General features: G+C 34.3%; 1 protein-coding gene across 1 annotated transcript in view; it reads right to left on the bottom strand.

Moving 5' to 3' along the window:
* Positions 1 to 3,519: 3,519 nt before the first annotated feature.
* Positions 3,520 to 24,202, bottom strand: part of DEFB114 (defensin beta 114) — a 31,157-nt gene continuing 10,474 nt past the window's right edge. Inside the window, exon 2 of the mRNA XM_045500912.1 lies at positions 3,520 to 3,701. Coding sequence (XP_045356868.1) covers positions 3,520 to 3,701 — 182 coding nt within the window. The remainder of the gene's footprint in view (positions 3,702 to 24,202) is intronic.

Consider the following 24,202-nt stretch of genomic DNA (forward strand, 5'->3'; position numbering starts at 1 on the left):
CCCCGCATTGGGCTCTGTGCTGACAGCTCAGACCCTGGAGCTGCTTTGGATTCTGTGTTTCCCTCTCTCTCTCTGCCCCTCCCCCAATCATGCTCTGTCTCTCTCTATCTCAAAAATAAATAAACGTTAAAAAAATTTAAAGATATTTTAGATATATTGAGATAAAAGTAATTTCACTAGTTTTTTTCCAATGTAATCACCGGAAAATTTAGTTACATATATGGCTTGTGTATGTGACTCATATCATATTTCTATTGTACAGCTTTTATATAGACTATACAGGTAAAACAGTGATATGGGACCATGGAAGAAACCTCCTTTTGCACATGGAAAAATTGACAAGACACCAAGAAGATAAAAGATGTGAAAGCATAGGGGTGCCTGAGTGTTTCAGTCGGTTAGACATCTGACTTCCGCCCAGGTCATGATCTTTCAGTTTGTAGATTCAAGCCCCAAGCAAGCTGGCAGCTTGGAGCCTGGAGCCTGTCTGTCTCCCTCTCTCTGCCCCTCCCCCGCTCACATTCTGTCTGTCTCTCTCTCAAAATAATAAGTAAACATCAAAAGAAAAATAAAAGGTGTGAAAGCATAGAACCGCCCATCTAGATATCTAGGCTTAATAGTAGCAGGAACATATTTAGCCAGTATTGCTTCCATCTCACATCAACTTGATATTTCTTTTCTCAGATTTACTGAGATATGTTTGAAAAATAATAGTGTACAAGCGAAGGTATAAAATGTGATGATTTGATACACGTATATATTGTGAAGTGATTAGGTTAGACCTCTATCCATCTATAGTTACTGTTCGTCTTTTTTTTTTTTTTGGTGGTGAGACCATTCAGTATCTACTACTGTTTTAGCAACTTGCAAGTATATAATACAGTATTGTTAACTGTAGTCATCAGTTAACTGTACACTGGAACCCAGAATTTATTCATCTTATAACTGGAAGTTTGTACATTTTGACAAACATCTCCCATTTCTCCCACCTCCTAGCCCCTGACAACCACGATTCTGTTTCTATTAGTTTGGATTTTTTAGATTCTACATACAAGTGAGATGATACAGTATTTGTCTTTCTCTGTCTGACTTATCTCACTTAGCACAATGCCCTCAAGATCCATCCATGTTGTTGCAAATGTCCAGATTTCCTTCTTTCTCATGGCTGAACAATATTGCATTGTATATATACATGTGTATATATACACATTGTACACATACATGTGTGTATATATATATATATATATACATTGTATATACACACACACATATATATATATATATATATATATGTATATATACAATGTGTATATATGGCATGATCAGCCCTCTGTGGTTTCCTATTGCTCTTTAGAGAACACCTAGCTTCTTTCTCGCGGTCCTCAAGTCCTCCCAGTCTAGCCTCAAGCCACTTCCAGTTGCTTTTCTTATTCCAGATTTGCTGTAATTTTCAGGTTCTTGTGTACTTCCTCAACTCTGGCATTGAATGTGCCTTTCCGCTCTCCTTGCCACTTTCTCTTGTGCAGCCACAACATTGGGCTCACTTCTTTTCATCTTTCAGGCCTCTTTTTGTCCCAGAGACTATCTTTGTCCCCATTCTATCTCCTACTCAGATAGGAACCCCATGATTCACCAACTTCCTTCTCCAGTTTCTCAGTCCCTAGCTTTCCTGCTTCTGCTACATGTTAGTGTTCAATGCCTTCACTCCCTGCTATGGTGTAAGAATCACACAGGATCCTCAGCCCCCAGCAAAGGTCTGACACACACACACACACACACACACACACACACACACACACAGTCTTTATCCATCTTCTTTATCCTTTTATTCATAGATAAATACATAAGTTGTTTCTATATCTTAGCTATTGTGAATAATGTTGCAATGAACATGGGAGTGCAGATACCTCTTTGAGATCCTATTTTTATTCACTTTGGATATAGACCCAGAAGTGGAATTGCTGGGTCATATGGTAGTTCTACTTTTAATTTCTTGGGGAACCTCTACATTGTTTTTCATGGTACCTATACCAATTTCCATATCCATTAGCAGTGCACAGGGCTCTCTTTTCCCCTTGCCAGGACTTGTTGTCACTTGCCTTTTTAATACTAGCCACTTCAAAGGGTGTAAGGTGGTAGATTTCTCATTGTGGTTTTTCTTTGAATTTCCCTGAAGATGAATGATGTTGAGCAAGTTTTCATGTATCTGTTGGCCATTCGCATGTCTTCTTTGAGAGACGATCTATTCAATGCTTCTGCCCATTTTTAAATCAAGTTGTTTTTTGAAATTGAGCTGCATAATTTCTTAAATATTTTGCATATTAACCCCTGATATAGATGGTTTGCAAACATTTTCTCTCATTCTATAAATTGTCTCTTCATTTTATTGATCTCCACTAGAGTCTTCTGTATTGTTGAAAAATTTTTTTCCAGTTATAAATATTGAGAAAAAAAAAAACAAAACTCCTGACCCCATTTTGGTCTCTAGCTACCAGTTCTTTTCCTTTGTTCAATTTATTTCCAAACTCTTTAAAATAATTTTCTATATTTTCTCTTAAATTTCCATCTTCTCATTCTCTCTTGAACCAGGTTTTTGCCTCTTCCACTCTCCTGTGATTGCTCTAGCAATGGTTTTCAAAGACTTCCACGTGCTCAATCATTTGGATATTACTTTGTCTTTATTTTAGTTGGCTTTTTAGAGATAGTTGATTCATGCTTTAAGAGGCATTTTAAGACACTATATTACCTAGTTGTCCCCTAAATATGTTTGGGAACTTGGTAGAATATTGATAAAGGGTTGACATGTTTTTATCCCCAACTTTTATCATTACAGAGACTATTTGTGCTGTCTAGTAATTACATTGTGGATGAAATAACAGATTTTATGCATTTTCCCACCCCATTCAGGACTAAGTACAAAAATGCCCAGTTAAGGTTTTATAAGTCTAGATTCTAGCCAAAGTTCACGTTGTATTGGAACGCAGTTAAATAGTATTAGTATTACATAGTATTCAATGAATATGCCTTTGTGAATGAGCAGAACTTGGAGAGAAGAAAGGAATGGCCAATGAGTATCACTGTAGTCTACTGTGGCTTAAGCACTCATTTTGTGCTTAGGTTTTCTGTTCCTCAATGTCAATAACATGATGGTGACGTTTAGACAATTGATAAGTCTATGGGTATTAATTTTCATGAATCAGATTTCTACTAAGGTCATGGTTAAGTTGGTAAATGTTCAATTGTATAAGTTTAGGTGACTCGTGACAGATCAAAAGTGGTTGTATAAAACTTGTATCCATATGTTAGAAAATTAACACCAGATATATCTCTATCATAAACCTCTAGCTTAGAGAAAATAAGAAAGGTCCTACCTCATTCCACGGAATATGTAATTAACATCTAGAGAGGAAGATATCAATATTGGCTTATGTGTTTATTTATTACAGAAATTCTAATTATATTCCTATACCTCTCTGCACTGGTGTATGAACTTCTTTGGTCACAGGTACATCTTCAAGATTAGTCTTCTTCAAACAACCTCTCAATGCAGCAAATTTTACTTGGTGAGAGACATATATCAATTTGCTTTTCATATTTAAAGCAGCGTCTGCTACAGTAACCAAAATTTTGTGAGCACCGATTAGGATCCACCAAGGTACATGTGGCTATAGTAAAAGAAGAGTAACTGAAATTACTGATCTCTTATTTAAGAACATATTATTCCTGATTACAAAGAGGTACTACGTGTACATTGCAACAAACTTAGAAAAATGTCAAAAAATAAGAAAACACTAAAATATTATACATTCCCATATATATATAATACTTAAATATGTTTTAAATTAATCTATATTACATTTTTATGTTATATATTATTCTCTTCCACAAGATTTAAAATTTTTAGAACAACATAATATTCCCTGGAAATATATGACAATTCATCCAATTTTTTTCAATTAGGTCATATTTAAATTTTTAATATTTTAGGATTATGATAAGAAGCAAAATTTTAGTACATATTTTAATATTCAAATGACACATATTTAAGATAATTGTGGAAGAGTTAGATCCACACAACAATATATGTAAATTTTCCCCCCAAATAAAATGGTATCCACTGCAATTTTAGTTTTTATGCTACTGGTATTTGTTTTGAACACTTTTAATTTTTAATTGTTCATATACTTTTCTTGTTATGTTGTTATATAATTTTTTAAAAAGAATTCATATGAGTTCTTTTTAAAAAAAAATTTAAAGACTTTATTTTTTAGAGCAGTTTTAGATTTATAACAAAATTGAGAGGAAGGTACAGAGATTTCCTATGTACTCCCTGCCCCCATATATGCATAATCTTCCCCATTATCAACATCGTTCACCAGAAGGGTACATGTTTTTAGCAAGGATGAACCTACACTGGAAAGTTGGAAACTTTCAAGTTGGAAAGAACTGATGTCTTGAAAATGTTGAGTCTTCCTATCCATAAACATGATTTTTTTCCTCTATTCGTCTAATTCTTTGATTCCATTTATTATCGTTTTATAATTTTCCTCATATAGATCATTACATATTTTTTTTAATTTTTTTTCAACGTTTTTATTTATTTTTGGGACAGAGAGAGACAGAGCATGAACGGGGGAGGGGCAGAGAGAGAGGGAGACACAGAATCGGAAACAGGCTCCAGGCTCTGAGCCATCAGCCCAGAGCCTGACGCGGGGCTCAAACTCCTGGACCGCGAGATCGTGACCTGGCTGAAGTCAGACGCTTAACCGACTGCGCCACCCAGGCACCCCAGATCATTACATATTTTATTAGACTTATACCTAAGTATTTCATTTTGGGGGGTGTTAATAAATGGTATTGTTTTTAACTTCAAATTCCACTTGCTCATTGTTGTGTATAGGAAAGCAATTGACTTTATATGTTAACCTTGTATCCTATGATCTTACTATAATCACTTATTAGTTCTATCAATTTTTGCTTCATAACTTTATTCTCTGTTATTAGTCACACACTCATTAAGAATTGTTTTGTCTTTTTGAAGAATTACCAAGAGCTCTTCATATTTTAAGGGTAATAATTTTTACCCATTATTTGCAAAACAATTTTTTTCTATAGTTGTTTTTATTTTGTTAATTGTGTTTTTAGATAACAACAGTTTTATTATAAGACAATGCATGCTCATTTTTTAAAATGTAAGACTCTTATAATTAAACATACAGAAATATACAGAGCAGTTAATGTAGTATTCCACCTTCACTATAAGATATTCTTGCATGAAATCTTTTCATTTTTCTATTTTATTTATTATAGTATTTTCTCTTTAAATCAATAATAATTATCAGAAATGTAGTTAACTTCATTTCTCCTAAATCATTAATAATTATCCCCTAATGTTTTTTGAAATATTCTCTTCATGCCTTGAGATGATTTCATGATATTCTTAGTGCTGCTGTACTCTAAATTCTCACAAACTCTAGGCCTATTTTGAACTATTTATTCTATTTGGTAAGCAGATGTGGATACTTGGAACAAAAACAAATAGCTAATCAAGATATATATAGAAAAAATGTGATTTATTATATTTTATTTCTTTATATATAAGTTAAGAAAAAAGTAAAATAAAACTTGCAGAACAGTGCCCAAACACAAATACTCAATGAAGAGTGTTATTGAAAATTAAGCCCTTATGTAAACATCATCCAGATCAGAAAGTAGAACATTGGTGTCATCACTTTGTGCTCCCTGTCAATCATATTCCATTCTACTCTTTCATTTTCAAAATAAACCATTATCTTGACATAATATGTTGTCTAAGTTTGATGATTTTAAAACTTTATGTGAATGCAATGGCACAGTATATACATCTTCATGTCTGATTTCCTTTGCTGAAGATTTGTTTTTGAGATTCATCTATGTTTTATGTAATTAGCTGTTTCAAATTTATTATAATGTAGTGGTTTTGTATATTATTTTGTATAATTATCTGTATTTATTGACCTGATCATATATTTTCTCCTGTAATCTGTTCATGTGGTGACATTGATTTTAGAATTCTGTACTAATCTTGCAATCCATGAATTTCAAGCAACTTTTCTGATATTGCTGGGTTTTGATTCTAGTTATTTTTTAAACGATTTCTGCATCCATATTCATGAGTGAAGTTGGCCTTTAATTTTCTTTCTCAGGATGTCCTTATCAGTTTTACACCAGGTAATGTGCATCTCACAAAATGAGTTAGAAGAATCCCTTCATTTTATATTCTCTGAAATAGTTCGTGTATAATCAGTTACATTTCTTTTTTAAAGTTTGGTAGAATTCAACAGTGAAGCCATCTGTATCAAATATTTTCTTTGTAGGAAGTTTAATTATTATGGGCTCTATTCCATTAATGAGTTTAGAAGTATGTATATTTTCTTTTTCTTTTTTTGGTCAGATTAATTTCGTTGTATTCTTCAGAAATTAGCCATTACAAATAAATTTTTGAATGCATTATCATAGAGTTGTCCATATATCATTACAATATAATTTTGCTACCTGTAGCAATGCATTAATATCTCTGATAAAGTTCATTTTTGCCTCCTCTCTTTTTTTCAGTTTTGGTAAAGCTTTAATGATTTCTTTTTAAGAGAATTTTTAAGTTCTACTCTCTTAGCAACTTTCTTTTTTTTCTTAGCAACTTTCAAATATACAATACTATAATTAACTATGGTCACCTTGCTGTAAAGTCCTATGACTTATTCATTTTTAAAGCTTTATTAATTTTACTAGTCTTTCCGAAAACAAAAGTTAGCTTTTATGATTTTGTCTAGTGTCTGCTGATGTCTTATTATATCCTTATAACTTTGGATTTAATTTGATTTTCTATTTCTAACTTCTTGAATTAAATTTCATTTACATTTTTAAAATTAATTCCTTTTAGATATATGAATATAATGGTATAAATTTCCTGTAAACACTACTGTTGCTTTATTCCATGAGCTTGTGTTATCTCATTTTTATTACCATTAGATAAAATATCTCTAGTACTCATTGATATTTATTATTTGAATTAGGTCAAGTTTTGTTAGTCTTCATGTTTATATCTTCTTTATTCTTACATTTATATTGTTGCTTTTCTCTTAAAAAATTTTTTTTAATGTCCATTCATTTTTTGAAGACATAGAGAGACAGAGCATGAGCAGGGGAGGGGGAGAGAGGGAGGGAGACACAGAGTCCCAAGCAGGCTCCAAGCTCTGAGCTGTCAGCACAGAGCCTGATGTGGGGCTGGAACCCACGAACCATGAGATCATGACCTGAGCTGAAGCTGGACACTTAACAGACTGAGCCACCCAGGCGACCCCGTTTTTCCCTTTGTTCCATGTAACTGAGGAAAGTGTGTTATTATCGCCCATTGTTCTAATGTTCTCTGTTTTTTTATATTTCTATCTTTTTTCTTACATATTTCAAGCCAAAGTCATTTGTTGCATTAAATTTATGGTTGCAATATTATCCTGTTGAATTGAATCTTTTATTACCATGAATGTCTCTAGGAATGCATTTTTTTCTTACTGTCTACTTCATATAATATTAATATAGCTACTTCACCATGCTTTTGTTGGGTTTTTGCATCTTTTCCTATCCTTTAGATTTTATAATTTTAAGTTTATTTATTTTTTTTTTGGAGACAGAGACAGTGTGAGCAGGGGAGGGTCAAAGAGAAAGGGAGAGAAAGAGAATCCCAAGCAGGTTCTGCACTGCCAGCACAGAGCTCGACACAGGGCTCGAGCTCACAAAACTGTGAAATCATGACCTGAACCAAAATGGAGAGTCGGACCTTAGTCACTGAGCCACCCAGGTGCCCCTAGATTTTTATAATTTCTATTTTTTCATATATTAGATATTTCTCATGTAAACTATTCACTATATTCAAAACTATATTCACTATATTCAAAAGATTCACTTTTGTTTTTTAACTGCACATTAATATTTATAATAGCAATATAATGGGTAAAATATATTCTGCTATGTTTTCTGTCTTCTTTTGTATTTATTGGTTACTTTTTATAATTCCATCTTCTCATTTACTATGTGTAGTTATATTATCTTTTATTATTATTTTACTGTTTGTGCTAGAAGTTTCAAATTATCAAAGTCTTATAAAAAAAAATGCTTTTCTGTGTTTCTAAGTTCCACATAGAAAATCATTCTTTCTGGCCAAATAGTGCTTTTAAGAATTCCCTTAATATAGGAGTTCTGATTTTGAAATCTGTTTTTATTGGACTGAAAATAACCTTATGTTACCTTCACTCCTGAACAGTATTTTCATTTGATACAGAATTCTAGATTGCAGTTATTTTCTTTCAGGACTCTGAAGATTTCACTGCATTGTCTTTTGACTTCTTTCCCTGTTGTCTTTTTTGAGAAGTCAGCTTCCAATTTAACATATGATTCTTTGAAAGTGATCTGTTGTTTTCTTCAAATTTTGCTTTACTTTATTGTTTTAGGGTTTTGTTTTTGTTTTTGCAGTTAACTATGCTTTTTCTTTCTTCCTTCCAACCTTCCTTCTTTATTTTCTCCCTGCCTTCTTTCCTACTTTCCTTCATCTTTCCCTCCCTCCCTCACTTTTTTCCCCCCTATTTTCTTTTTTTTCAACGTTTATTTATTTTTGGGACAGAGAAAGACAGAGCATGAACGGGGGAGGGGCAGAGAGAGAGGGAGACACAGAACCGGAAACAGGCTCCAGGCTCTGAGCCATCAGCCCAGAGCCTGACGCGGGGCTCGAACTCACGGACCGCGAGATCGTGACCTGGCTGAAGTCGGACGCTTAACCGACTGCGCCACCCAGGCGCCCCCCCCCCCCTATTTTCAACCTCTTGTTTCATTCAGGATATTTTCTTCTGGTTCATCTTTCATCATCATTAAATATCTCACCAATTATGCATAAACTACTATTCAACACATTCATTACATATTTCATTTTGCTTTATATATTTCTCAGTTCGGGAATTTTATTTTTATTCTTTGTTATAGTGTTCACTTCTATGCCAAGTTTTTACTTTGTTTTTATTTATTTAAACAAAAACACAGTTATTTTAAAGTCTGGGTCTGGTAACTTCATCATCTGGATCCCTTGTTCATCTGTTCTCTTGTGCTGATGAAGCATCAGAACTGATTTTTGATAGGATAGTCCTGTTTTCACTTGTTCCTGATTACTTTTGTCACATACATTGTTTTTAAGTTTATCTATTTTGAGAGAGAGAGAGAGAGAGCAAGCAGTGAGGTCAGAGAGAGAGGGAGAGAGAGAATCCCAAGCAGGCTCTGCCCTGTCAGCATAGAGTCGGACATGGAGATTGAACCCACGAACTGTGAAATCATGACCCGAGCCAAAATCAAGAGCTGGCTGTTTAACCAACTGAGCCACCCAGGCAACCCTGTCACATACATTTTTAATGAATAATCAAGAAAATAGCTTGAGGTCTAGAATGATATTATCTTTCTCCAGAAATGACTTATTATTGTTCCATTTAGTATTGTTCCAGGGCTACCAGCCAACCTTCCTGGATAATCTGAAACCATTTATGGAACTTAAGATAATGTAAAACTGGGCATTCGTTCCTGGGATGACTGGACAGTTGGACTAACGTCCTGTTAACTTAGACCTAGCTTGTAGTTTTTTGGGTTCCTCAGCCAAAACATACCAGTATTTCCATAGTTCTCCCTCCTTCACAGACTGAATTATAATTTTTGCCCCAAAGGTAGCACAAGGCTATCAGATTTCTGCTCTTCAACTTCTTTCTTGACTTTTTAAGAGTAGATAGATGCTTCTAGGGAGAAGAGCTGTTTCAGAGGTTGATCTCAACACAATCTCTTCACTGTAACTTTTAATTGACCAGTGTACTCTGTAATGCCTTTAACCAATTGTTTTATGGTATTTTTTCTTTTTGTCCATCTATCCCCCTCAGTACATAGGAGAGGTTATATGAAAAAATTGTTATAATTTTATAGTGTGCTTTAACATCAAGTTGCTATGTGAAACAGACTATGATTTTATAGTGTGTTGTAACAACAGGTAGAGCAAACAAACCACTATTCTTGTTTTTCAAAATCTTTGTATGGTGCATATGATAGTTCTTTCTAACTGCGGAGTGAAGATGAGTTGGTTGCCATGGACTTTAAGCTTGAATTTGAATGCTGGTATTTGTTAGTTGTGTAACTTTGGGTAAGCTCTAAGAGCCTTAGTTGCATCATCTCTAAAATGGAGACAATGGTACCTCATTCACAGAGTCTTTGTGAAACACGATGAGTTAACATGTAAACAAGTTTACAACAGTGCTTGGAACATAATAGTTTCTCACAGATTAAGAACTGTTATTAATTAATGGTGAACAAAAGACTATAGTTGAAGCTAAATCATTGTTAACTACAACTTTTAGACCAGGCAGTGTGCTCTTTCTGGAGGTAAAGCAAAACACTGAGGCAAAGAGATAAATACACAGGCATGAAAAAAAAAAAAAAAAAAAAGAGAGAGAGAGAGAGAGAGAGAGAGGGAGAGAGAGAGAGAGAGGTTAATTAAGTACCATAATAGAGACATATATTGGGTCCAATGTGTGAACAGGTTAAGTGTTTGCTTTTGTCATGGTTGTTGTATCATAAAAAAGTGATATGAAAATGTAGACCCTAAAAAGTTAGTAAGGGTTATTCAAATGAACAGAAGCAGTATAAAAAGGACATGAAACAGGCAGACAAAGTAGTATGATTCTCATCCTAGAGTTGAAAGAGGATATGATATGTTTAGGTTCAAAAACTAATAATAACACAAATAGTTTTCATTCATTGAAACCTACTATGTGTCAGGTACTTTTTTAAATATGTTTTACATGTGATCTCATTTAATTACTCTAAAACTTTGAGGTAGATGCTGTTCAGATACGAAACCTGAGGCTTTTGGGTCACCTGCATGTCTCAGTTGGTTGAGCGTCCAACTCTTGATTTAGGCTCAAGTCATGATGCCAGGGCCATGAGATCGAGACCCTGTCTGGCTCCAGAACATGCCCCTCTTACCCTGCTCTCTCTCTCTCAAATAAAAAACAAACAAACAAACAACCTCAGGCTTTCAGTAACCAAATAAATTGCCCACGTTTGCTGCAAAACTAATACATGCTTAACCCAGCTTTCAACATTTTAAATATTTAATCTATGGCCTCTACAAAAAAAGTTGGAAACTGGGGCTCCTGGGTGGCTCAGTCAGTTGAATGTCTGACTTTGGCTCAGGTCATGATCTTGCTATCTGTGAGTTCTAGCCCTGCATCGGGCTCTGTGCTGACAGCTCAGAGCCTGGAGCCTGCTTCTGATTCTGTGTCTCCCTCTCTCTGCCCCTCCCCAACTCATGCTCTGTCTCTCTCTCTCTGTCAAAAATAAATAAACATTAAAAAAAAAAGTTGGAAACTGACATACCGGATATTGTCTCAAACTAGATACTCATAGTAGACTTGGCTGCCTCTAAGACCCTTAATTATTTTATGATTATAGAGGAACCTGAAGATGTGAAAATTGGAGGTTGACTACAGAATGACAAAATGGAATCCTATTAAGATGAATATGTGTACACATACAAAGAATCATTAGTAATAAATACTTGTTAATATACTGTACATATGTTTAACAAATGGGTTTCCAGACTTCACCTGAATGCAGGAAAAATTTTACCTTAGACAAATTTAAATAAAATAATTTTAGCCTCTTTATGTTGAATTATTTGTCAATTCCCTGGACTTTGATGTCTTAACTCAAAGTTAGGTAAGTGGGTATTTTATATCACTTTCTGTTCCCCATCTCTTACCCACCTGTATTCAGGTCTTAGAATTAAATCCTTGTTTTCTTTTGTATTCCTCAAATATTGTTAGTTTGGCAAGAGTTACTTAAATCTTTTCTTATGGTTAGTGCCTGGATCTCTACTATTGAAGAGACTTCATATCAGTTAATAGTACTCTCATATGAAAGTCATAAATGTTCTAATGTATTAATATTTGTGTTTGATTTGTTCCTTGGTTTATTCAAGAAAGTATAATTCTTTAAGTCAGGTGGGTAAAAATATAGAAAGGAATTATGACTAATTTGCAAATTACCTTAACTAATGTAAATTAATTAATTAAACTAATCATTGCCACAAAGGAAGCATTAACATGGGATTTGTCATATGTCATCTTTCTGGATTAGTGGGGAAGATATTTAGTTATCTGTGAAATCCTAGCCAATTGAAGAAGGTTATTTATTTTAACGAGCTCCACTTTTCTTCCAACATTTTATCATAATTCTCAAGTAACCAAATCAACTTGATTTTAAATTTAATAAACTCTAGGGGCAACTGGGTGGCTCAGTTGGTTAAGCATCTGACTTCAGCTCAGGTCACAATCTTGCAGTTTCATGTGAGTTTGAGCCCCAAGTCAGGCTCTGTGCTGTCGGCTCAGAGCCTGGAGCCTGCTTCAGATTCTGTGTCTCCCCCTGTCTCTCCCCCTCCCTTGCTTACATTCTGTCTCTCTGTCTCTCTTTCAAAAATAAATAATCGTTAACATTTTAAAAATAAAAAAAATAATAATAATTGTAATAAACTCTAGAGCACTGGGACCGATACTGTCTTCTCATAAACATTTCAACACAGGTGAATGTCTCTCCTCCACTATTTTAGACTCAGCTTTCCATTCACCATGCAATATATCATAAAGTTTCCAAGGCCACCATGTTTCTGCCATTCAAGATCCATTTTGACACATCTTAACAACTGGCTCTACAGGGAAACCATCTTGTATTTCTTCTCCTCAACTATTTCCTCTCCCCCTTTTTTGTTTTTTACTTCTTTTTTTCCCATTTCTCGAAATACTGCAATATGATATTCAAAGTGGTAAATATTTTTCTTACATTATCTCTGAATCTTTGCAAAACCTTATAAAATTAATTATCTTACCATCCATTGTACAGTTAAAAGAATTAAAGCTTCTCCACAATCACAAAGGAGCCTCAGGTCCTTAATATAAACTCTGATCTATTTGATGGCAAACTCACTCTATAAATCACTGTAGTACGCTGTTTTCACTATCTCTGTGGATTATATTACTCTTGTACTAAAACACTGCTTAAAATACTGTTCATTCTGTTTTAACCATCGTCAGCATTGTTCTCTATCAATTTTCTGTAATTCACTTTCCAGCATGGTATCACTCTGCTTGGATCAAACATTCATCTTACATCTTCACAAAGTATCCACTTAGATTGAACAGTTTTTATAGCTTCTTTAGAGACTTGAAGGTTTTGCTAATAGCCAAACCACACCATTGTGCAATTGGAACTATTACTCTACGAACTCTTTCAAAGCCACTCGCTCTGATACCTTGTATTACTTTTCCTATTTTTTAGTCTAGCAAGGGCCAAATATATAGCATTCTGTCCATTTCAGTAGACGTTATAATTTAGTATCTGTTTGAATGATCAAAAAGTAAAGGAAAGTTTGTGGTCATATTCCTAGACCAAGAGTCTTCATTGCATTATTTAAAGCTTTCTGCAAAGCTCAGCAAATGTTGAGTTTGATGGTATAGATCCTGTACATCCGAACCCTTTACATCTGAAGTCCAGCTATCTTCCCATGTGACCTCACTGCTTTTCACCAAATAATCTATTCAGCTTTTACATTAACCTCAGTGCCTTCTATAGAAAACCTGATGAAATATAAGGAACAAATATGCTAGGATCTTGCACTCCAGTATTTATATTCTACTTATCACATATAGTATAATAAGTGTGACCTTGAAAACCTCTGATGTAATTTTCCTCTTCTTAAAAAGAGGCAATAAGAGGTATCTGATAATGTTATCTATCTGGAAGGTCAGATTAGATATCTACATGAGAAGTTATGAAATGGGGTTTGGCACATTCTAGACACTTGTATTTAATTATCTGCCCTTTCTTTCTCTCATCTTCCAGAGTCTAAATACAAGAGTCTTATCCCTAATTTTAAAGCTCTTCATCAGAGAATTCAGGACATTTTCCCAAACCTCTACAATTGCTGGGCCATAATCCCACCATTCTTGCTATTTAAAGCATACTTATATAAATCTTCTAAATCAAGCAATTTATTGACTTATCTGAGTTTAATCAACTATATTTTTAAGTATGCCTAGAGAATTACTGAGTCTTTCTTTTATTTCTGTTTCCTTAGTGTCCAGCATTGTGCTCAGATTACTAGCCACTCATTGTTACGTGGTTATTGCTTGACACGCTAGCCCCATGCACCTCAACATCCTCCCTAATCATATTTGAGGTCCTTACTTCCTCAGTCCCCTTTCATTACTAATAATAAGTATAATAGTAACAACCATAATAATTATAATAGTACCCCAACTGATAGACTAATTTTCAGTTTGTAGGACTAGTTACTGGTACATTATTGCACTAAATCCTAACTGCAGTCTTTTGAGGTACATACAATTAACAAGTACATTTTACAGCGGACATTTTATTCTTAAAAAATTGTGGTTGTTATTGATTCTGCTTACATTTTCTGTTTTATTGTTAAAAACTTTGGTAAATCACTTAAATTCTCTGAGTGGCAAGGTTCACAAGTTATTAAGTAGGAAGCTAGTAATAAAATCTAAATCTTCTAAGTTTGGGGTGCCGGGATGGCTCAGTCAGTTAAGCATCTGACTCTTGATTTGGGCTCAGGTCATGATCCCTTGGTTGGTGGGTTCAAGCCCCTCACTGGGCTCTGTGCTGACAGTGTGGAGCCTGCTTGGGATTCTTTCTCCCCCTCTCCTGTCTCTGCCCTTCCCAGCTCTCTCTCTCTCTCTCAAAATAAATAAATAAACTTTCAAATAAAATAAATCTAAATTTGAATTAAATTCTCTTTCTGTTACGTGTTGTACCTTTTGAAGTTCCAACTTTCTAGGTCCAAATACGAATACTTCTGCATATCAATTTACATCTTCGTTGTTAGAGAGCCTGGATTACCTCAGAGGATACACCTCTCAAGAAAATCATATAATCACCATGAAGCACTTTACTGCACTATGTATTTTGATTATTTTTAATTGATCCATAAAGTCAATGCTGGAGTGCCTGGGTAGCTCAGTCAGTTAAGCAGCTGACTCTTGTTTTCAGTTCAGGTCAGGATCTCATGGTTGGTGAGTTAAAGTCCTGCATCAGGCTCTGCACTGACAGTGCAAAGGTGCTTGGGATATTATCTATCTCCTTCTCTTTCGGTCCCTTTCCCACTCATGCTTGCTCTCTCTCTCTCTCTCTCTCTCTCCCTCAAAATAAATAAATAAACATTTAAAAAAATAAAGCCATTGCTTAATTTCTTTACTAATGCATTAACTTGAAACTCAACAAGGATTTTTTTGCAGTACTATGCCTTTATTTGACATTTTATTCCTGCTGTGCTTCATTGCCCAGAGTATTCTGAGACTGTAGCCTGGATCAATTTGTAGATTCTGTTATTAATATCACAGGAGATATATTCTGTTATTCTCAATCATTCATCTTCCCTGGGTCCAATTTATTATGAAGCCTTCACTTCTGAAGTTTGCAAATACATTTTTAAAATTATATTTAAAAAAATAATGTAAATATCTAAAAGAAATCAAGGCCAAAGGATCTACCTGAATCATTTCATTTTATCTACATATTAATTTTCAAATTGAGTTGAGTACATTAGTATAACACTATTCTATATGAGTAAACTGAAATTCAACATAATCAAGAGACTTCTTGAATTGACAAGATTGTTAAGAAACTGCATTTTCTACTTCATAATCTGGTGTTTCTATTTTTAGCTGTAAGCTCTATGTTACATATAAACAAACATCTATTTTACCTGGTAGAATGAAGGTCACATAACACAGAAAATGGAGGAAATAGTAAAAGATCTTCATTCTGCAGAAAGAAGTTGCTGAAAGATTTGGTAACAAAATCTAGAGACTAGCTTTCCAAAAAGCCAAAAGACATTTACTATTTATAGTTTTCTAACGGAAGAAAGACTCTTTATCCGGAAATTGTTTTAATTTGGTGTACTTGTCTTTGCACCATTGACTAGGGCTGTGGGTAGAATTACCCAAATTGAGAATACTTGAGATTATTGATCTTTAGAGAGGAATCTCTATGTGGAAGCAGCCTGTACACATGACATCCTTGTATTGATGGTGATCAGTTAAACATCAACATAAAGGGCATGCATGGAGTGGGTTTAAGAGAAATACCTACCATTTTAGATGTAAAACAACTGAACATTACCATGTTGGTTAAACTCCTGATTACTTTTCAAAATACTTTCTAGTCTCTAATTCAGTATACAATATCATCAATATGTCCATATATCCCAAATTCTGACTTATATTCAGTTATCCCATTGATTTCCCTAAACTATTAATTTACCAAATAACAGACAGGACTTTTGTCTTTATTATTGTCTTTATTATTTTATAATATTTATAAATATTTATAAATATTTATAAATATTTATATAAATATATATATATCATAATATATATATTTATATAAATATAAATAATATTTATAATGACTTTTGTCATTAATTTTCACTATATTCTTTTCAGATGCAACTTGAATATTTAGGGAGCTCTGCTTTTTCCTAGAAAAGCCCAATTAGTCTCCATTCATTTTAAGTTTTTTTATCATAGTAACATAGGTACACAATAAGGATTGAAAAAAAAGATCTTGTAATGAATAGAAATAATTTCCTATTCAATCTCCTTATTTTAGATCTTCTTATTAACATAAGAATTAGGACCCAGCTTAATACTTTGTCCTTGCCTACCAACTACAGAATGTATCTTTTGGTTTCCCCCAAGAAAAATGTGGATTCAGATCACTTACACTCCTGTGCTGTTCTGTTCCTCAAATATTTGAAAGTTATATTAATTTTTGAAAGTTCTTTAGTTTATCTTCAAATATTTAAACACTTTTTTCCCACCAACGTTAGCCACAACATTCAACTTTCTCTATTTAAAAAAAGGATATTAGTTCCCTTGCCATTTCCTCCAACCTTCCTCCCTACTTTGCACATCTCATTCACCTGTTGTTATACATTGCCTTTTACCTTTGTCTGGGATAATGTTTGCATTCTGAATGGAGACACTTAAGCTTTATATTGAAATACTGTGTTACAATAAGCAGTATAGATTTTATTGCCTTTTTAATGCACCTAATGTGGCAACACTGTGCTAACCAAAGACAAATGTTGTTGGTTTCAAAGTTAAGTGAATTATTACCATTATTTTACTATTTATCTTCTTGTTTTCTTTTATTATTATCTCTCTCATTTTTTTTCTCAAATGTTTTCAAGTATTATAGTTTTCATTGTTTAACTTTTGGTTCTGACACTTTGGAAATTTTTTTTCCTGTAGTTTTCTTTTAGATGTGAATAAAAAATATAAATAATGGTCAGTCCTCATCCTCAAGTTTATCCCAGTATGAAAGGCTCTTCCTGTGCCTTCTTTGTTCTAAGAGTTTCTGAACCTGTTTAACTGCACTGAATCTACTGTTATTTGTATCTCCTGTATTCTTCTTTTGTTTTTTCTCTCCATCCAGGAATGTTCTTTAAAAAAAAAAAAGATGAAACGCAGGAATTTCCATGCAAGGAAATATTTCTATTCTGCCCTCATATCTGATTATTTGGATGTAAAATCTATGTTCAAAATCATGTGAAGTCATTAGCCACTTCTATTATTCAGTCTTCCTGATGAGAAATCCAAAATTAGGTTAGCTCCTTTTAAATTGTTTGATTTTTTGTTCTTTCATGACACTTTTTAGGACATTCCTTTATAATTTGTAACCCAAATTTTATAGTCACACATTTCCTGGTGTGAACTTCTTTTTTTTATGAGTTAGATCTAGAACCAGTGAGCCTGTATCTTCAAATCTAGGAATTGTTCTCTTCTATTTTTATATTTTTTTTCCTCTGATGAACACTTTCTCTCCTTATTTGTATATTTATTTTCTCGCTTTAGGGGATTTCTTTTGGTCAAATGCTGAAATATCCCTCTCTAGTTTTGTCTTTACTGTCTTATTTTTATATCTACTTATGTTGCCATTTTATGATTTAAATATCTTTCACTTTTTGGTGTTACTATTTTTTTTTAGCAATCATATTTAAGATGTAAGTGCCCTTATCTGTTTCTCTGTTCTTTTGCCATAGAAGCTGTGTTTTTGTTTTGTTGATGTAAGGTCTTTTTGAATCCCTCTCCAAATATATTTAAAAGAGTTTTTTATTTGTGCTATTCTTTTTTCCTTGAACTATTTTCTCAGTATCTAGAGGTCTGTTTGGTGTTGTTATCTTAGTTACTCATGCCATAGCTTTTATATATTGTTGTAAAACCAGTTCTAGGATGAAGAAATGCGATACCTTGTGGATGTAGATTGGAAAGGTTCCTTTAAAGTGAGCAGAAGGGGTTAGAACTCTCAATGTCTTGGGGGGAAAAAAGTTCCTTTTTACTGGGACACAAATTCCTATACTAAAAATCTTAGATTTCTCCACATGATTTCTTATATTGGTCGTGGTTTTATTTAAACAAAACTAAAAACTCCATTAGGGAAGAACTGTATTTCTCTTGTTTGACACTGAATCTCCAATATGTAGGAATCTTTTTATTAGAGTAGATATAATCCAGATGAATTTCTTTGGCATCTTTGTAAAAAATCAGTTGATTACATATATTGAGTTTGTTTCAACATTTTACATTCTGATTCATTCTGATTCATTCTCTCCTCTATGTCAATACCAAATTCTCTTTTTGAATCTTTATAGTAAAACTTGAAATCAAGTAGTGTCATCTCTACAACTTAGTTCTCAATCTTCAATTCCTGGTTATTTTTGGTCTGGTAAATTTTCACACAAATTTTTAAGTAAGATTGTCAATACCTATTTTAAAAGCCAGCTGGTATTTTGGTTGGGATTTTATTGAATCTGTAGTCCCATATGATGAGCTTTGGCATTTTAACATTTCCAATGCTTGATCAATATATATCTCTTCATTATTTACTTCTCTCTTTTTTCTTAAGTTTTCATTTAAACATTTAACTAGTTAGTTAACTAGTATAATATCAGTTTCAGGAGTAGAATTTAGTGATTCATCACTTACATATAACACCCAGGGCTCATCATAACAAATTCCCTCATTAATACCCATCACCCATTTAGCCCATCCCCCCACCAACCTCCCTTCAGCAATCCTCAGTTTGTTCTCTATAGTCAAGAGTCACTTATGGTTTGCCTCCCTCTCTTCTTCTTTTCCCAAACCCTAAGGTTCATCTGTACTGTTTCTTAAATTCCACATATGAGTAAAATCATATGGTATTTGTCTACTCTGACTGACCTATTTCATTTAGCATAATACGCTCTAGCTCCATTCAAATCATTGCAAATGACAAGATTTCATTCTTTCTGATGACTGGGTAATATTCCGTTCCAATATTCCATTCCACACATATATACATATATACACACATATATACACACACATGCACATTCCACATCTTTATCCATTCAACAGTTGATGGACAGATTGGCTATTGTTGATAATGTGGTTATAAACATCAGGGTGCATGTATCCTTTAGAATCTATATTTTTGTATGCTTTGGTTAAATACCTAGTAGTATAATTGCTGGGTTGTAGGGTAGTTCTACTTGTAACTTTTTGAAGAAACTCCATACTGTTTTTCAGAGTGGCTGCACCAGTTTGCATTCCCACCTTTCATTGTTTACTTCTTCAATTCCTCTCAGCAATGTATTTGTCAGTGTATAGGGAAGTAATGCATGTATTCTCTTTGTTTTGAATACTTTCATATGTAGTATTTTTGAATCCTTTCTTTTTTTTTTCTTAAAATATTTGGGTTAGTTTTTTTTTATTATTCAAATCCAAGTTAGTTAATATATAGTGTAATAATGGTTTCAGGAGAAGAATTTTGTATTAATCACTTGCATATGATACCCAGTGTTCATCCCAACAAGTGCCCTCTTTAATGACCATCACTCATGTAGCCTATCTCCCACCCACATCCTTCCAGCAAACCTCAGTTTGTTCTCTATAGTTAATAGTCACTTATGGTTTGCTTTTCTCTATGTTTTTATCTTAATTTTCCTTCTCTTCCCCTATGTTCATCCATTATGTTTCTTAAATTCCACCTGAGTGAAATCATATAGTTGTCTTTCTCCAACAGACTTAGATCACTTAGCATAATACATTCTAGTTCCATCCACATTGTTGCAAATGGCAAGATTCCATTCTTTTTGATTGCCTAGTAATATTCCATTATATGTATCTCACATCTTCTTTATCCATTCATCAGTTAATGGACATTTGGCCTCTTTCCATATTTTGGCTACTGTTGATGGTGCTGCTGTAAACATTGGGGTGCAAGGTTCCCCTTCAAATCAGCATTTTTGTAATCTTTGGATAAATACCTAGTAGTATAATTGCTGGGTCATAGATTAGCTCTATTGTTTATTTTCTGAGTAACCTCCGTACTGTTTTCCAGAGTGGCCGTACCAGTTTGAATTCCCACCAAAAGTGCAAAAATGTTCATCTTTTTCTTCATCCTTGCCAATATCTGTTCTTTTCTGAGTTGTTATTTTTAGCCATTCTGACAAGTGTGAGGTGGTAGTTCATTAAGGTTTTGATTTGTATTTCCCTGATGATGAGTGATATTGAGCATCTTTTCATGTGTCTGTTAGCCATCTGGATGTCTTCTTTGTAAATGTGTCTATGCATGTCTTTTGCCCATTTCTTCACTAGATCATTTATTTCTTGGGTGTTGAGTTTGATAAGTTCTTTATAGATTTTTGATACTAACCCTTTATCTGATATGTAAGTTGGAAATATCTTCTCCCATTCCGTCAGTTGCCTTTTAGTTTTGTTGATTGTTTCCTTTACAGTGCAGAAGGTTTTTTATCTTGATAAGGTCCCAATAGTTCATTTTTGCTTTTATGTCCCTTGGCTCAAGAGACATGTCTAGTAGGAAGTTGCTGTGGCCAAGATCAAAGAGGTTGTTGCCTGTTTTCTCTTCTAGGATTTTGATGGTTTCTTTTCTTACATTTAGGTCTTTCATCCATTTTGAGTTTATTTTTGTATATGGTGTAAGAAAGTAGCCCAGGTTCGTTCTTCTGTGTGTTGCTGTCCAGTTTTCCTAACACCATTTGCTGAAAAAGACTGTCTTTTTCCATTGGATATTCTTTCCTGCTTTGTCAAAGATTAGTTGGCCATACATTTGTAAGTCCATTTCTGGGTTCTCTATTCTGTTCCATTGGTCTATGTGTCTGTTTTTGTGCCAATACCACACCGTCTTAATGATTATGGCTTTGTAATGCAGGTTAAAGTCTGAGATTGTGATGCCTCTAGCTGTGGTTTTCTTTTTCAACCTTCCTTTGGCTATTCAGGGTCTTTTGTGGTTCCATACAAATGTTGGAATTGTTTGTTTGGCTATGTGAAGAATGCTGGTGTTATTTTGATAGGAATTACACTGAATGTGCAGATTGCTTTGGGCAGTATCAACATTTTAACAATATTTATTCTTTCAATTTGTGAGCACGGAATGTTTTTCCATTTCTTTGTATCTTCTTCAATTTCATTCATAAGCTTTCTATAGTTTTCAGCATACAGATATTTTACCTCTATGGTTAGGAATTTAGGAGGCAAGCTGTCAGTTTTCCCCATTGAGGGTGATATTAGCTGTTGAGTCTTTTGTATATGACCTTTATGATGTTGAGGTATACTCCTTCTATCCTTACTTTCTTGAGTGTTTTTATCAAGAAAGGATGCTGTATTTTGTCAAATGCTTTTCCTGCTTCTATTGAGAGGGTCATGTGGTTCTTACCCTTTCTTTTATTAATGTGATGTATCACATTGATTGATTTGTGGATATTGAACCACCCCTGCAGCCCAGGAATACATCCCATTTGATAGTGGTGAATAATTCATTTAATGTATTTTTGGATTCAATTTGCTATTATCTTGTTGATGATTTTTGCATCCATGTTCATCAGGGAAACTGGTCTGTTATTCTCCTTTTTAGTGGGTTCTTTGTCTGGTAATGCTGGCCTCATAGAATGAGTATGGAAGTTTTCCTTCCATTTCTATTTTTTTGGAACAGCTTAAAAAGAATGGATATTAACTCTTCCATGTTTGGTAGAATTCCCCTGGGAAGCCAGCTAGCCCTAGACTCTTGTTGGCTGGGAGAATTTTGATTACTGATTCCATTTCTTTACTGGTTATGGATCTGTTCAAATTTTCTATTTCTTCTTGTTTCAGTTTTGGTAGTTTATGTGTTTCTAGGAATTTGTCCATTTCTTCCAGGTTGCCCAATTTTTTGGCATATAATTGTTCATAATATTCTCTTATTATTGTTTTGTATTTCTGTGGTGTTGGTTGTGATTTCTACTCTTTTCTTCATGATTTTATTCATTTGGGTCCTTTCCTTTCTCTTTTTGATTATTCTGGTTAGGGGCTATCAGTTTTGTTAATTCTTTCAAAGACCCTGCTCCTTGTCCTTGTTTCATTGATCCATTCTTTTTTTTCTCTTTTTTGCTATCATTGATTTCTGCTCTAATGTTTATTATTTCCCTTTTTTAGTTGTTTTGGGGCTTTATTTTTTGTTCAATTTCCAGCTCCTTTAGATGTAAGCCTAGCTTGTGTATTTGAGACCTTTCTTCCTTCTTTAGGAAGGCTTGGATTGCTATATACTTCCCTCTTATGATCACTTTGCTGCATCCCAAAGATTTTGGACTGTCGTGTTTTCATTTTCATTGGTTTCCATGTACTTTTTAATTTCCTTTTTAAAATCTTGGTTAACCCATTCATTCTTTTTTTTTTAATATGAAATTTATTGTCAAATTTGTTTCCATACAACACCCAGTGCTCATCCCAACAGATGCCCTCCTCAATACCCATCACCCACTCACCCCTCCTTCCCAGCCCCCCCCCCCCCATCAACCCTCAGTTTATTCTCAGTTTTCAAGAGTCTCTTATGGTTTGGCTCTCTCCCTCTCTAACTTTTTTTTTTCCTTCCCCTCCCCCATGGTCTTCTATTAAGTTTCTCAGGATCTACATAAGAGTGAAAACATGTGGTATCTGTCTTTCTCTGTAAGATTTATTTCACCTAGCATAACACGCTCCAGTACCATCCAGGTTACTACAAAAGGCCATATTTCATTCTTTCTCATTGCCAAGTAGTATTCCATTGTGTATATAAACCACAATTTCTTTATCCATTCATCAGTTGATGGACATTTGGCTCTTCCCAATTTGGCTATTGTTGAAAGTGCTGCTATAAATGTTGGGGTACAAGTGCCCCTATGCATAAGCACTCCTGTATCCCTTGGGTAAATTCCTAGCAGTGCTATTACTGGGTCATAGGGTAGATCTATTTTTCAGTTTTTGAGGAACTTCCACACTGTTTTCCAGAGTTCTGTGCCAGTTTGCATTCCCACCAACAGTGCAAGAGGGTTCCCATTTCTCCACATGCTCTCTAGCAACTATAGTCTCCTGATTTGTTCATTTTAGCCACTCTGACTGGTGTGAGGTGGTATTTCAGTGTGGTTTTGATTTGTATTTCCCTGATGAAGAGTGACGTTGAGAATCTTTTCATGTGACTGTTGGCTGGCCATCTATCTGGATGTCTTCTTTAGAGAAGTGTCTATTCATGTTTTCTGCCCATTTCTTCACTAGATTATTTGTTTTTCAGGTGTGGAGTTTGGTGAGTTCTTTATAGATTTTGGATACTAGCCCTTCGATATGTCATTTGCAAATATCTTTTCCCATTCCATCGGTTGCCTTTTAGTTTTGTTGATTGTTTCCTTTGCAGTGCAGAAGCTTTTTATCTTCATGAGGTCCCAGTAGTTCATTTTTGCTTTTAATTCCCTTGCCTTTGGAGATGTGTCAAGTAAGAAATTGTTGCGGGTGAGGTCAGAGAGGTTTTTTCCTGCTTTCTCCTCTAGGGTTTTAATGGTTTCCTGTCTCACATTCAGGTCCTTTATCCATTTTGATATTATTTTTGTGAGTGGTGTATGAAAGTGGTCTAGTTTCATTCTTCTGCATGTTGCTGCCCAGTTCTCCCAGCACCATTTGTTAAAGAGACTGTCTTGGGGCACCTGGGTGGCGCAGTCGGTTAAGCGTCCGACTTCGGCCAGGTCACGATCTCGCGGTCCGTGAGTTCGAGCCCTGCG

Source organism: Leopardus geoffroyi, chromosome B2, assembly GCF_018350155.1.
Source record: "Leopardus geoffroyi isolate Oge1 chromosome B2, O.geoffroyi_Oge1_pat1.0, whole genome shotgun sequence".
In the NCBI taxonomy this organism is placed as follows: domain Eukaryota; kingdom Metazoa; phylum Chordata; class Mammalia; order Carnivora; family Felidae; genus Leopardus; species Leopardus geoffroyi.